This window comes from Typopeltis vanoorti, chromosome 11 (assembly GCF_054136105.1).
Source record: "Typopeltis vanoorti isolate ZY-2024b chromosome 11, IOZ_Tvanoo_1.0, whole genome shotgun sequence".
In the NCBI taxonomy this organism is placed as follows: Eukaryota; Metazoa; Arthropoda; class Arachnida; order Uropygi; family Thelyphonidae; genus Typopeltis; species Typopeltis vanoorti.
The window spans coordinates 101743215-101756926 of NC_143559.1; the positions used below are offsets into that span (position 1 = coordinate 101743215).

At 34.2% G+C, this 13712-nt stretch overlaps 1 protein-coding gene across 2 annotated transcripts in view; it reads right to left on the bottom strand.

The window, feature by feature from the left end:
• Window positions 1-13712, bottom strand: part of IntS2 (integrator complex subunit 2) — a 271634-nt gene that overhangs the window by 164571 nt on the left and 93351 nt on the right. The window contains exon 5 of one of the 2 annotated variants that reach the window (XM_090401055.1): window positions 9383-9513. In XM_090401055.1, coding sequence (XP_090257181.1) covers window positions 9383-9513 — 131 coding nt within the window. Of the gene's footprint in view, window positions 1-9382; window positions 9529-13712 lie in introns of both variants that reach the window. The other variant, XM_090401054.1, reaches the window with a different exon arrangement.

The window sequence follows — 13712 nt, forward strand, 5'->3', positions numbered from 1 at the left end:
TACCTAAAGCAGTGGATCTGATGTATTTGCAATACTCTTGATTTTTTCTTTGCCCATTTAAATGCCCTAATGCAGATGTTATTTCTTGATTCACGTATCCATTTTGCCAATGCTCCCAAACTATGTCTGTTAAATAAATCACAAAATTCAGCCAATGAGCAGTGCTCCTTCTCATAGCACATTTGCTCCTGGGAATACTACTTAATATGTCTTTCAATAATCTCCAGTCACTTACCATCTTTTCTGTTACACCATATTCTCATGCAAGAATGCAGTTGTTGCAATCCTTGGTGTATGCAACAACTTTCATCTTAAATACAGCTTCATATGGTGAGAATGCATGCATAAGAATAACTGAGTTATGTTATACAGCTATGTTAATAATACAAATATGCTTTGATGAAAAGATGACTGTGTGTTCATCTGGTTCAGCCTTATTAAATGTCTGCATAAGTAAAACATTAGATGGGAACAGGAATCTGAAAGTTATTCAAACTGGGCCATGGACCATACAGAAGAGAGAATACATAAAAAAACATACAGGTAACTTATTATGTCCATACACAAATGCCAGAAGTACAAGGAACAAAAGGGTTGAGTTTGTTGGCTTAGTGAATATGATGTAGCCTCAGACTATTGGCATTAGTCACACCTAGCTCTCAAAAAGCAGATGCACTAACTGATATTCCATGTAAAGGATAGAGTATTTTTAGGAAAGATAAACAAAAGAGAGGAGGGATTACGATGCTAATGATATTGAAAGATTTGAGTCCAGGTAGGGTAAAAAGTTATGATTGCAATATTAGTAACAACTTTCCATGTAGCAGTGAGTTTGAAGCTACATGGTGTGAAGTGGAGTTGACCAAGATCAAATACATGGTGGCATGTTACTACCTAGTGAATCAGCTGCTAGTGATGATGAAATACATCTCCAAAAATAATGGGTACTAAAATTAACCATCATATGGGACTTTATTTATTCAAGCATTGATTGAGTAGCAGTGAAATCTCATGAAAAGAATGAAGTTGAATTTATTCAGCTGTTGTATGACAACTTTTTAAAGTAGCATGTGAAAAAAGGAACTCAAACTCAGAGTATTAACCCTGATTTATTATTATTATTTGAAATGTATAATATCAAAGGGAATTGTTTTGCCTCTGGTTGGTAACAGTGATTATGATGCATAGATCTGATAAATAACTAAGTGTATGGATATTCCATTTAGAAAAGGTATTATGGCAAACCTCAAAGCAGGACATTATGATCAAATAAGAAGAATATAAGGTTTGATCCCATGGTAACATTGCTAGATGGAAATGGGAAATATTTAAAACTACATTAATCATAATATTAGAATGTGTAAAGTTTGAAAAATAAACAGGGTGGGAGTGAAATAGATGTAGAACTTAAGAAGAACAGGATGGGGAAAATGTACCAATTTTTTGTTTGTGTCCTGTTGCCTTTACTAGTACTGTTTTTATGTCCTTTGTTCCATTTGATTGCCAACTATATCAATGGAATTATGTCCATGTTCCCAATGTTGCTTAGAAAGTAATGAATGATGTCAATTATGAAACTTATAAGAAACAAGACAGAAGAATTACAATTACTGTAAAGAAAGCTAAGTGTAAATATGAAAAGAAACTGACTCTGCAAATAAAGACAATCTAAAAGAATTCTATAATTATGTTGCAAGTAAAAGAAAAATGAATACAAAAGAATAATTCTCATCAATGCAGATGGTATACAGAAGGGATTGTTCAATTAATGGGCACCCATTTTACTAAAAGCTATCAATCTGGTGTATAAGGAGGAAATACTAGACCTGTTGCTTAAACTGAATAAGAATTTGACAACAGCAGCTGACCAGCAATCAGCAAGGATGTTAAAAGAATGTTCAGCTGAATTAGCTATGGCTTTGACCTAGTTGTATAATTTCAGTCTGCACAGGGAAGATTCCAATGGAGTGGAAAGAACGTATGATGGTCCCATTGCATGCAAAGATTGATGTGTTCTAACTATTGACCTATTAGTATCTCTGGAGTAGTGTTTAGAAAAACTAATAAGAGATTGCAAACAAAAATGGGTTGACAGAGAATATATACTTTGCAATGAAAAGCATGGGTTTAAATAGCTTGCTCCCATTTCATAATAACATGACAGCCAAGTTAAACAAGGGTAATGGATATATCATGACAATTTTGGACTTTGCTAAAGCTTTTAACTGAATTCTGCATGGAAGGCTGTTGCATAAGTTGGAAGATATGGGACTGGATTATAAATTACTAGTTTCAAAAAGAGGATGACTGGCTGACAGATATAAAAAATGGTGTATAGGAGATGTGTTTGAGCCTAAAAGATTCAAGATGACCAGTGACATGGGATCAGTTCCTTGGTCCACTGTTATGCATAGACCAAGAATTCATTAATGACATTGGGATGGATTTAACAGGTGACATACAGCCACTGATGATGAAAAGATAGGTTGGTAGGGTAATCAGGAATACATCTGCTAAACAGTACCTGCAGAATGATTTAAACAGCCTGGAATTGTGGATATGTGAAAATGACTATCAGTTCAATGTTAATAAATGTAGGTCATGCATTTTAGTGTAATGAAATACCCAATGTCCAATTACACTGGTATGATTATGCCAGAAGAAACTGATCAGATAGAGATCTTGGAGTTTTAGTAGACAGGAAGAAAAGTTCAAGGACCATATAACAAAGATCATGAATACAACCCAGAGGATGATTGCAATGCTGAAACAACACTGTCATGTAAGAATAAGGAAGTCATTTTGTCTCTTTACAAGGCTTTGATACAACTTCATCGGAACTACTTTGAACAAATCTTGTCTCCTGGTTTCTGAGGTGATGCAGATACAGTGGAGTGCAATGGAGGGTGTTAAAGATGATGTCACTGTGGAATTTAGACTATGAGGAGAGATTCAGAATTTGTGAACTGCAGACACTAGCAGATAGGAGAAAAAGAGGTGATACAATAGGGACTTACAAACTTCTGAGGTCATGCAGGATACCAGTAGATGGAATTTTTTATTTTATGGAGGGCGGGGAGTGGATGAGATGGCATCTATGGAAATTGAGAATAAATACAGTCAAGAAAGGGATGAGAGCCAGATTTTTCTCTCATAGAGCAGTACAAGACTTAAATGGCTTGCCTTTGGAGGCAGTGAATGCAGATAGCATGAATGAATGAATTAAAGAAAACATGTGTCATGTGGGGTGACTGACATGTTGTCTTCCTCAAGGTCTCATCATCATCATCATCATCAAATTCCTGCCATGTACCCGCGAGGGGTGTACAGGATATGATAGTACTACATGAAAAAAAAATTATATCATTACTAACTTCCTATCTACAATTTTCCTCCAAATCAGTCTGTTACTTGTCAAGACGCCAACATTATCAGATCTTATATTTCTATCGTCTAAGGCACTTTGTACCGTATCAATCCACCTATATCTTGGTCTTCCTCTGGGTCGTTTTGCTGCCAACCTGGCAGAGAACTCAAGGTCTCATTATAATAATATTTCCTTTGTGTAGTAGTAGGAACCATTATGCAGTGTAACAGTATCATGAAATTATAGAAATAAACAGCAATGCTCACTAAAAAAAGTTTTAAAAAAATTTAGCGTAAACTTTAATGGTCATGTTGCACTTTAATGGAATAATTTACAGCACAAAGAGAAATCAACTAAACAAGAGATTTAATTGATTATAATATTTCGTCTCAGTCATAGTGACATCATCATCATCAGGCATCAACAAAGCCTCCTACCTTTGTTCCACACAAGCTTCCCTTACAACAGAACTTGCCTTAATTCACCAAATCTTCTTGTCCAATGGTTACAATGCCAAAGTAACTTCAAACTATCTGTCCCTTCCACCTCTCAACATAAAGACTACAATAATGCTATTAGTATTCCCTATATCCAGGGGCATGTAAAAAAAAAGAAAAAAAAAACTTTGAAGAAATATAATCTCTGCACTGCTTTCAAACCTTATTTGAAACTGCTTCCCTTCTCCATCTGCTAAGGACCCACTTCCTCCCCTCTATTGCAGGTGTTTACAAGGTTCCTTGTTCTTGCAAATTATTATATTATGGTCAGACTAAGAAATCTGCTAACATCCACCTAGAAGAACACAAAAAATACATTTGCACCCACAACTATGATCAATAAGGTTTAGCAGACCATGCCTTGGATACCGTACACAGAATCAGATGGAAAAAAACTACCATGCTCCATCGCAGCAAATATAAACTTGAAAGATGCTTTTTAGAATCTGTAGCAAACTTAAAAACTAAGCCTAATCTTAATAAATATGGCTGCATTATACTTCCCAAAATTTGGGAAACTTTAATTCTTAGGCCTCCCACCTAACTAAGGCTAGCAAACAGCAGCCATAGAGGGTGTCCCTCATAGGATAGTCTATTTATTCTATCTAATTTCTTCCGCTTATTGTTTCTTGTGTGTGTTATTACAATTTTAACATCGTATTCCTGATAATATCTCTGTGACTGAGATGAAATATTGAAATTGATTAAACCTATTGTTTAATTATTACTTTTGTGAGGTAAATTATTCCATTAAAGTTCAACATGAATGTAAACCAGCACCTAAGCCTAAATACTCAAAACTTTAATGGTATTTTAAACATGTATTTCATGTTTTCCTTATTTTAACAATAGAACATTAAATTACCAAATGAAAAAGAAGTAAGTTTCATAGGAAAGTGTTAGGACAGTTTTAATTGTATAATGTAATCATCACATGAACCCAAAGCACATGACAACAAACTGACAAGTCAATACATGTGCTATGAGTCATTGGCCCATGTGTGAGTAAAGCTCATTAGAACAATAAATGCCTAACATAACATTGTCACACAATTATATTATCATAAGAACTAGATGACTGTTTAACAATGTTTTTTATTACCAAATTCGAGGGTTGAGATTTTATACCCACAGTATAACATGACCTCTTGTTTCAGCATTTTTTTTTTAAAACTTCAAATAACATGTTATGTGCTGACATATAAGGTAAATAAGAGCATGATTGTTGATCTGGCTAATATATTATCTTTCATATTCCTGTTTGTAAAGTAAAACTGCTTTATAAGAACAGACTACATGGGATCGAGTATAAAGTTGTTTTTATTGTAACATGAATGATTCCTTTTTGATGCAGATTTCAGGAGCCACTGCTTTAAACAGAGCCACCTCAACAAATTCGTATGTATAACAATCCCAAATGTTGAAAATATATCCTTAGACCAATAGCAAGAATACCCAATCAGAGTGCTTATTTTAGGAATATAAGTTATGCCATTTCTTCCCCTCTGTTTCAGTCACTACTCATGTAGCACTTGCATGCACCTTTATTTGCGCATTATTCTATGAAGATAGCAATTTGAGTTTGGTCAAATACAGAAAGTAATATTTAAATTATTTTTAGTTATTATACATGTAACTGTCATCTACCTTCTATAAATATCAATTTATATTTTGAATTTTTTTTTACATTTATTCATATTGTATATTTATATTAACTGCTATATCATATTGTTGTTACAATTCTACAAATTTTGGAAAATGTAAATTTATGCCATTTCCATGAGACTTAGTGAGAGTGTGCCACTATTTTGTGAGACACAATCAGTGACACCTTCTCAAGGACCTGGCATAAATTTTACATTTTACCCAAAGGGATGCCTATACTGCCAGGGTGACAATAAAGTTGCTCTAAAGGAGGTTTATAACTAGTTACTGTTTCAAAACTAGTTTCATTCAATGTAACTAATCCTGAACACAAACTAATCCAACAGTTGAATGCTGTTGCAGTAAATCACCCATCTAAACAATATAACTGGCATGTTGGACATTATTATTATACGGGCACCTCCATGGAGTCCGAAGACTCATTGTGGGAAACCCAATCTATCCACACAAGATATCATACATCTCCTTGAACCTAGTAACAGACAAAGTACTCACAAATGACTCTGGCAAATCATTCCATTCATTCACAACTCTCCAAGCAAAATATCTAGTCCTCACACCCCTACTGACCACACCTTTATTCAACTTCCAGGAATGACCCTTTGTTCTGGTCCCTCTAGCTGAGTGCTGAAACATTTCCACCTGCATCTATTCTATAAAATCCTTTCATCATCATTATCAAATTCCTGCCATGTACCCTAAAGGGGTTGTACAGGATATGAGAGTACTACATGAAAAAAATCAAATCATTACTAACTTCCTATCTACAATTTTCCTCCAAATCAGTCTATTACTTGTCAAGACTCCAACATTATCAGATCCTATATTTCTATCGTCTAAGGCACTCTGTACCGTATCAATCCACCTATATCTTGGTTTCCTCTGGGTCGTTTTGCTACCAACCTGGCAGAGAACACTTGTTTTGCTAATCTTTCTTCACCCATTCTGTTTAAGTGACCATACCACCTGAGATTAGCTCTGCTAACGCATTCCTGGATGTTGACAATGTCAAATTCTTTCCTAATATCCTCGTTTTTTATATGACATTGCCATTGATGCCATCTGTTCATGCCTATAATCTTTCTCAGGATTCTCATATCTGCAGTCCCTAGTCTTTGGTCAAGTGTTTTACTTCTGACCAGCTCTCAGATCCATAAGTTAAAACTGGTTTGAACACTGTCTTGTATGCAGTTGATTTAGTGTTTCAACTAATTTCTCTTATTCCATATGAATTTATTCAATTGACTTCCTACCATACCAGCTTTGATGATTCTGTTGTCTATTTCTATATTTAATTTACCATCTTCAGTAAAAATCGTGCCTAAGTAGCTGAAATGTTTAACTTGTTCCACAGGTTCTCCATTCACAATACAGTTGACATTTCAATGATTCTGCCTATTTTCATCGTCTTTGTCTTTTTATTGCTGACCTTCATACCATATCTATTACAACAGCTATTCAATTTAGTCAGAGAATCTTGCAGACTTGTAGCAGATTTATTTAGAAGTATAACATCATCTGCATAAAGCAAAGAGCTGACATTAACATCTCCAATTTTGATATCAGGTTTAATACCACATTCCTTCATAATGTGATCCATATAGATAATGAATAACAGAGGGGATAATGTACATCCTTGTCTCACACCAGATTTAACATTAAACCATCTTCCTGTACTTCCTTCAATTCTAACTGCTGACTTACAACTCAAATAAAGACTAAGTATTGCTTGATATAATGCCCCATTGACACCATATAACTGCAGCGTATTGAATAGCTTCTCTCTTGGCATCTTGTCATATGCCTTTTCCAAATCAACAAAACTTAAATACAGATCTTTGCTATATTCCCATGCTTTCTCAACTATTTGTCGTAAAGTGAAGATCTGATCCTGACAGCCTCTATTTGGCCTGAATCCAGCTTGTTCTTCACCAAGCTTTTCTTCCACAATTCTTCTCAACCGTTTCTCAAGTATACTTGCATAGATCTTGCCAGGAACACTCAGTAGGGAAATACCTCTGTAATTCTCACATGCAGTTTTATTTCCCTTTTTATATATGGGTACTATGAGAGCTCTACTCCAATCATCGGGAATTCGTCCCTCTGTCCAGGCTTTCTGAACTATGCAGTGCAACCACTGTAAGACTCTTATACCACCACACTTCAGCATTTCTGGTCGAATATCATCTACCCCTGCTGCCTTTCCGCATTTCACGGCTTTGATGGCTTTTTCTACTTCAAGTATGGATATGTATTCCTGACTGCATGCCTGGTCAGTGTTTTTTATCACTGTGCTGTTATTACTGCTAGTTTCATTTAACAATTTTTCGAAGTAATTACTCCATACTTCAAATATCTTTTTCTCCAGTTTTCATATCACCTTTGTGATCTCTAATTCCTTTTACAGCACTATTTCCTCCATTTCTGAGATTCTTCACCAACCTCTAGAATATCTTGCCATCTTCTTGATATTTATTTTCTATGTTCTTACCAAAGTCTTCCCATGACTTTTGTTTAGCTAGTTTTACACAGCTTTTAGCTTTCTTACATTTGTCTCTGTATTCTCTAAGAGCACAAGCTGACCTATTTGCCAGGAACTTTTGATATGCTTTCTTCTTTTCCTTCACTGCCTCTTTAACTTCCTGTGTCCACCAGGGAGTTCTGATTTTTTTATCCTTGCAGACAACTTCACCACATGCCTCTCTGGCAGAATCAATCAATGTTTTCTTCAGAGTTTGCCACTGAATCTTGAAGGTTTGATTCCTGTTCTCGAACTCTTTCATTTTTTCTTCAATAATCTTTGTGTATTTTAGTCTACAGTTCACATCTGAGAGTTGCTCAACTTTTATTCGCTTTATAAAATCCTTTAAGCAACTTAAATATTTCTATAATATCCCCTCTTTTTCTCTTATCAACCAAATTCTGCAATCCACACACCTTCAATCTATCCTCACAGGGAACATTCCACATGCCACTCACCATCTTGGTCACTTGCCTCTGAATTCTCTCCACTGCTTCCTCATCCCCAAGAAACCCAGGGGACCAAATTTGTGGGCATATCAAAGATTATGACACATAATCTTAGATGACTTTAGTAACAAGTCATCCTGCTTCACAATATTGCTCTATTTTACAACTCTGAATTAGGATGCTGGTAGTAGCTTTTGGAGCATATTATCTCAGGAAAAAAATCTGATTAACATATCAAGGTTCCATAAATGCTGACAATGAAGTTAAAACTATCATCAAAGAACTTTTTTTTGGAGGGAGGAGAAGAATTACACAACTCACATGTCCATTCATATGATATAAGAATAGCAAGATAAGAATGGTAAAATGAGCTGTGGAGATAAATTTCATCGACTGAGTTTTTTTTTTTTTTAATCACAATTTTACCCAAAGGTGTGGAACAGGCAGAAGCATATAGCATATTAGTACTGCAGTTAAGCCACATTACATAAACTAGAAATCTTGCTTTAGAAACTAAGCCTATTCTGAAGCCCTAGAGTGATATAAACCACTCTGAGCCTACAGTAAGTAGGATGAGCAATGAATAACTGGGTAATAAAAATAATTCACAACTTAAAGATACACACTCCACGATTCAAGCCCGTTGGTAACAAAGTGATAACATTACTCACTGTTTCCCAGGCTGGTAGAAATACAATAAGTAAAGAAATATAAATAAACAAAACATAAATAAAAAAAAATTCAAAGAAGTAATTTATATGCTAATATTAAATATTGATGAATATTTAATTTTAATTAATATTCTTGTTTGATTATGAAATCTCTATAACAGATATATTATTAGTACTGTATATAAAATGATGCATAATTTATTATTACTTACAGCTTTAGCTCTAATGGCAAGTGCCTGAGTCATATTCATCTGACATAACATTCTGAGAGCTTGCATTCTCATCTTTCCGATAGATGTGTCTTCATCTTGTTTCTCGCCATTGCTAATCAGACTATAGCATACTGAAATAATGAGATCTATAAACTTAAAATTTGGAATAATATTCTGAACATTAATATCAGTCTAAATTTAATGACCTGGAATATAAATGTAATTTCTCATTTATCAATTCCGTTCTTATGCTATCAGAATCAAAATAATGAGACTAATTTTGCATTGCTGGAAGATAATTTTTAAAACTAACATGGCCTACTGATATAAATGATTAAAATCATGATAAAGGCAATATTTATAGTAAAAATTGTTTTCGTTTTTGTTTTGTTTGTATAACATACAAGCAGAATTTCTATAGTTTTTGTTATGAAACTTGCATTAGTTAACCTATAGACAAATTAATGATACCAAGAAATTATATACTTGGTTTAATCCTTTATCCAAATGTAAGCAAACAAAGTTTGTGCCTGAAGTATTTTCATGACTGGGGCAACTTGTGGTAAAGGTGGTATGATTTCACATGACTTGCTTTAGTATCCCATAATGCAAAGCACATCTCCTTGCAGACATGTATAATGCTATGCATTATGGGAAGGGTCACTACCTAGACCAGTTTTGACGTTTATTGAGGTCTCACCAATGGGAGCCAGACCCAGAGGTGATACTAAGGTTGAAGTAATGCAGAAGTCATATTTCCATATATTACCAACAAGTTGTCCCAGTTCTGAAAATACTTCAGGCACAAACTTTGTTTGCTTACACTTGGATAAAGGATTAAACCAAATACTGTATATAATTTCTTGGTATCTTTAATTCATAGTATAACTATAAAACTTGGAAAGTGGAAAAACTTTCAACAACTATCTCTAATCCAGAATAATTTAAGAATAAGGTGCGACACCTTTTGGCAACTTGTATATGGAAATATGACTTCTGCATTACTTCAACCTTGGTATCATCTCTGGGTCTGGCTCTCACTGATGAGATCTCAATAAAGGTCAAAACCAGTCTGGGTAGTGACCCTTCCCATAATGCATAGCATTATATATGTCCACAAGGAGATGTGCTTTGCATTATGGGATACTAAGGCAAGTTATGTAAAGCCATACTACCTTTACCACAAGTTGCCCCAGTCCTAGTCCTGAAAATACTTCAGACACAAACTTTGTTTGCTTACACTTGGATAAAGGATTAAACCAAGTATATAATTTCTTGGTATCTTTAATTTATTATTATTATTATTATTATTATTATTATTTGACACCTCCATTTATAGTATAAAGAAGTGGAAAAACTTTCAACAATTAATCTATAGATATTTATTTAGACTGCAGAAATAGTTTCAACATGATATTGAAAAAAATAAAATATCGCTAAGAATAAAAGATTTTATTTTGCATGAAAACTGTTATGCTACTCCAACAGTCAACTGAATTCTCACATCAAATGAAATGAAAATATGCATAAAATCTGATCTAGGTGAACGATATATCTGATAGGTGATAGGATGGAATAGTTTACCAAAGATATAGGTGAACAATATATCTGCTTTGATAGGATGGAATAGTTTACCAAACATTATTTTGCATATATTAAATCATCATACGTAAAGAGTGAAAGTTTTGTGGTGATCAACAAAGAAAAGAGTCAAATTAACAATAAATTAGCTAAACAGTTTGAAATATTAACAACATAGTTTAAAATTATATCTGAATCTGTCTGCTCTCTTTTACAAGTTCCTGTTGAACCAAGCAGAGCCAGTGAGCAAGACTAAGTAAAAAGTGAACATTAAAACATCAAAAAATTTCATCTAAGCCTGGATCTCTTTTTAAGTTAATGTTAAAAAGAAATCCAGGTTTAAATGTAATTTGTTTTTGAAGAAACTCTACAAGAAAAGCTTCTTCAAATGAGTAAGTTCAATGATATTCTAAAATAAACATATTCACAACTGCTGTCCATATCAAAACTGCTAATGTTCTCGCAAAATTTTAAAATAAAAAACAAGGGTACTTTATCCACATAATTAAATTCCATAACCTGCATCTTAATTTTTATATATATATATCCCCCACACCTTACACACACACAAGGTCTCAAGACCTGTGATACATAAGAAAGAAGAAGGAATTTGTTGACAAGTTTGCATTTTTGGAAATTATGGAGACAACTACCGTGTTTGAATAAAAACTTTAGTTTAATATTACTAAAATTTACAATTCGACGTTTCGACCTTTATGTCAAGGTCATCTTCTGGAGCGTACAAATATACACAAGAAACAAGCTATACTACAATCAGACTGGTTCGTTAAAGACACTGACCAACCACTACCACAATTGTTGGCCTGACCTCTGGTGGAAAAAAAAATAAAATAAAAAAAAAAATTTTTTTTTATATGCTCAGATACGTTGACGACATGCTCACGATCTGGTCGCATGGGCGACAAACGCTAAACACATTCCTCAGCCACCTAAACAAACAACACGAACGCATACAATTTACCATCGAAATCGAAAACCAAAATTCGCTACCGTGCCTAGACACACTAGTTACACGTCTTCCTTCAGGCAGTCTATCCTTCACAGTCTACCGAAACCCGACACATGCGGGCCAATACATACATGCGAATTCATACCACCACCCAGCACAAAAATATGGAGTCATTAACACCCTTAAAAACAGAGTCACAACTATTTGCTCTAACCAGCAAGCCCTGAAACAAGAACTAAAAATCATTAGTGACACATTCATAAATAATGGCTATAACAAAAATACTGTCAATAAAATACTCTATAAAACCACAAAAAACGAATCTAGATTATAGTAAAACCATAGCCATCCCATACATTAAAGGGTTATCAGAAAAAATCAACAGAATCCTACAACATTATAACCTCAATGCCACCTTTAAACCACCCACTAAACTTAAAACCATATTCAGCTCCTCTAAGGATCCTCTCCTCCCATTAGCACATCCTGGAGTCTATTGCATCCGCTGCACCTGTAACTTACCGTACATTGGTAAAACAGGACGGACAATCCCTATACGCAAGAAAGAACACATTAGACACATTAAATATAACCATTATGGTGAAGCAGGCCTCTCAGACCACACACTTAACACCTTACACCAAATCAACTGGAAAAGCACCTGCTCCTTACACCGCACAAAAACATGGTACGAAAGAAAATTTAAAGAATCCTGCGAAATCCTGATAAACCACCCAAATATCAACAATAAAGATGGTATGAAAATTCCAAGGATCTGGATGGCACACATTCAGCCTACCTAATATGAAAGATTCAACATAAGTCAGGACTCTAGCCAATCCGCCAGTATTAGAAACCATTCCACTCCAACTGGCTGGAATGATGTTAATATATGTATATAGTAGACAACACAAATAATAGAACTCTAGCGTTGATTTATAATTTTATTTTTTATTTTATTTATTTATTTATATATATTCATTTTTATATTTATTATTTATTTATTTTTTATTTTTTTTATTTATTTATTTATTTATTATTATTATTATTATTTTTTTTTTTTCCAGAGGTCAGGCCAACAATTGTGGTAGCGGTTGGTCAGTGTCTTTAACGAACCAGTCTGATTGTAGTATAGCTTGTTTCTTGTGTATATTTATACACTCCAGAAGATGACCTTGACATAAAGGTCGAAACGTCGAATTGTAAATTTTAGTAATATTAAACTAAAGTTTTTATTCAAACACGGTAGTTGTCTCCATAATTTCCAAAAATGCATTCGGATCACCGTGCAAGCCTAAAAGAAAGGATGTTGACAAGTTTCTTCAATATTTGAGAGTTGTAATCACTAGAGAAAACAATATGAGGAAACCTGTTGAAAAGAAAGTGGTATAGGGAATGAAGTTGGTTTGATAAGTTTGGAACAGAATTGTATGGGGGGGGGGGGGTTCGGAAAGTTCTGATAAACACCTAGAACAAAAATGATATTAAAACAACTGGTATAACCACAAGAAAAAAAAAAAGAACAAATTATTACAATTTTAAGAAACATGGGGGCTTACAGAGTTCTAAGTTCTTTTTCTTTCTTGTGGTTATATCAGTCGCTTTAATATAATTTTTGTTCTAGGTGTTTATCAGAACTTTCCAGACTCCCCCATACAAGAGTGTTGACCAGCAACTGCTTGTGTTCATACATGATTAGTGGAAAGTGGTAGTGACCAGTTCAGTGGAGCAACTCTATTGCTCTCACATCTGTTTTGTCTAAAGTAATGGAGAAAATGA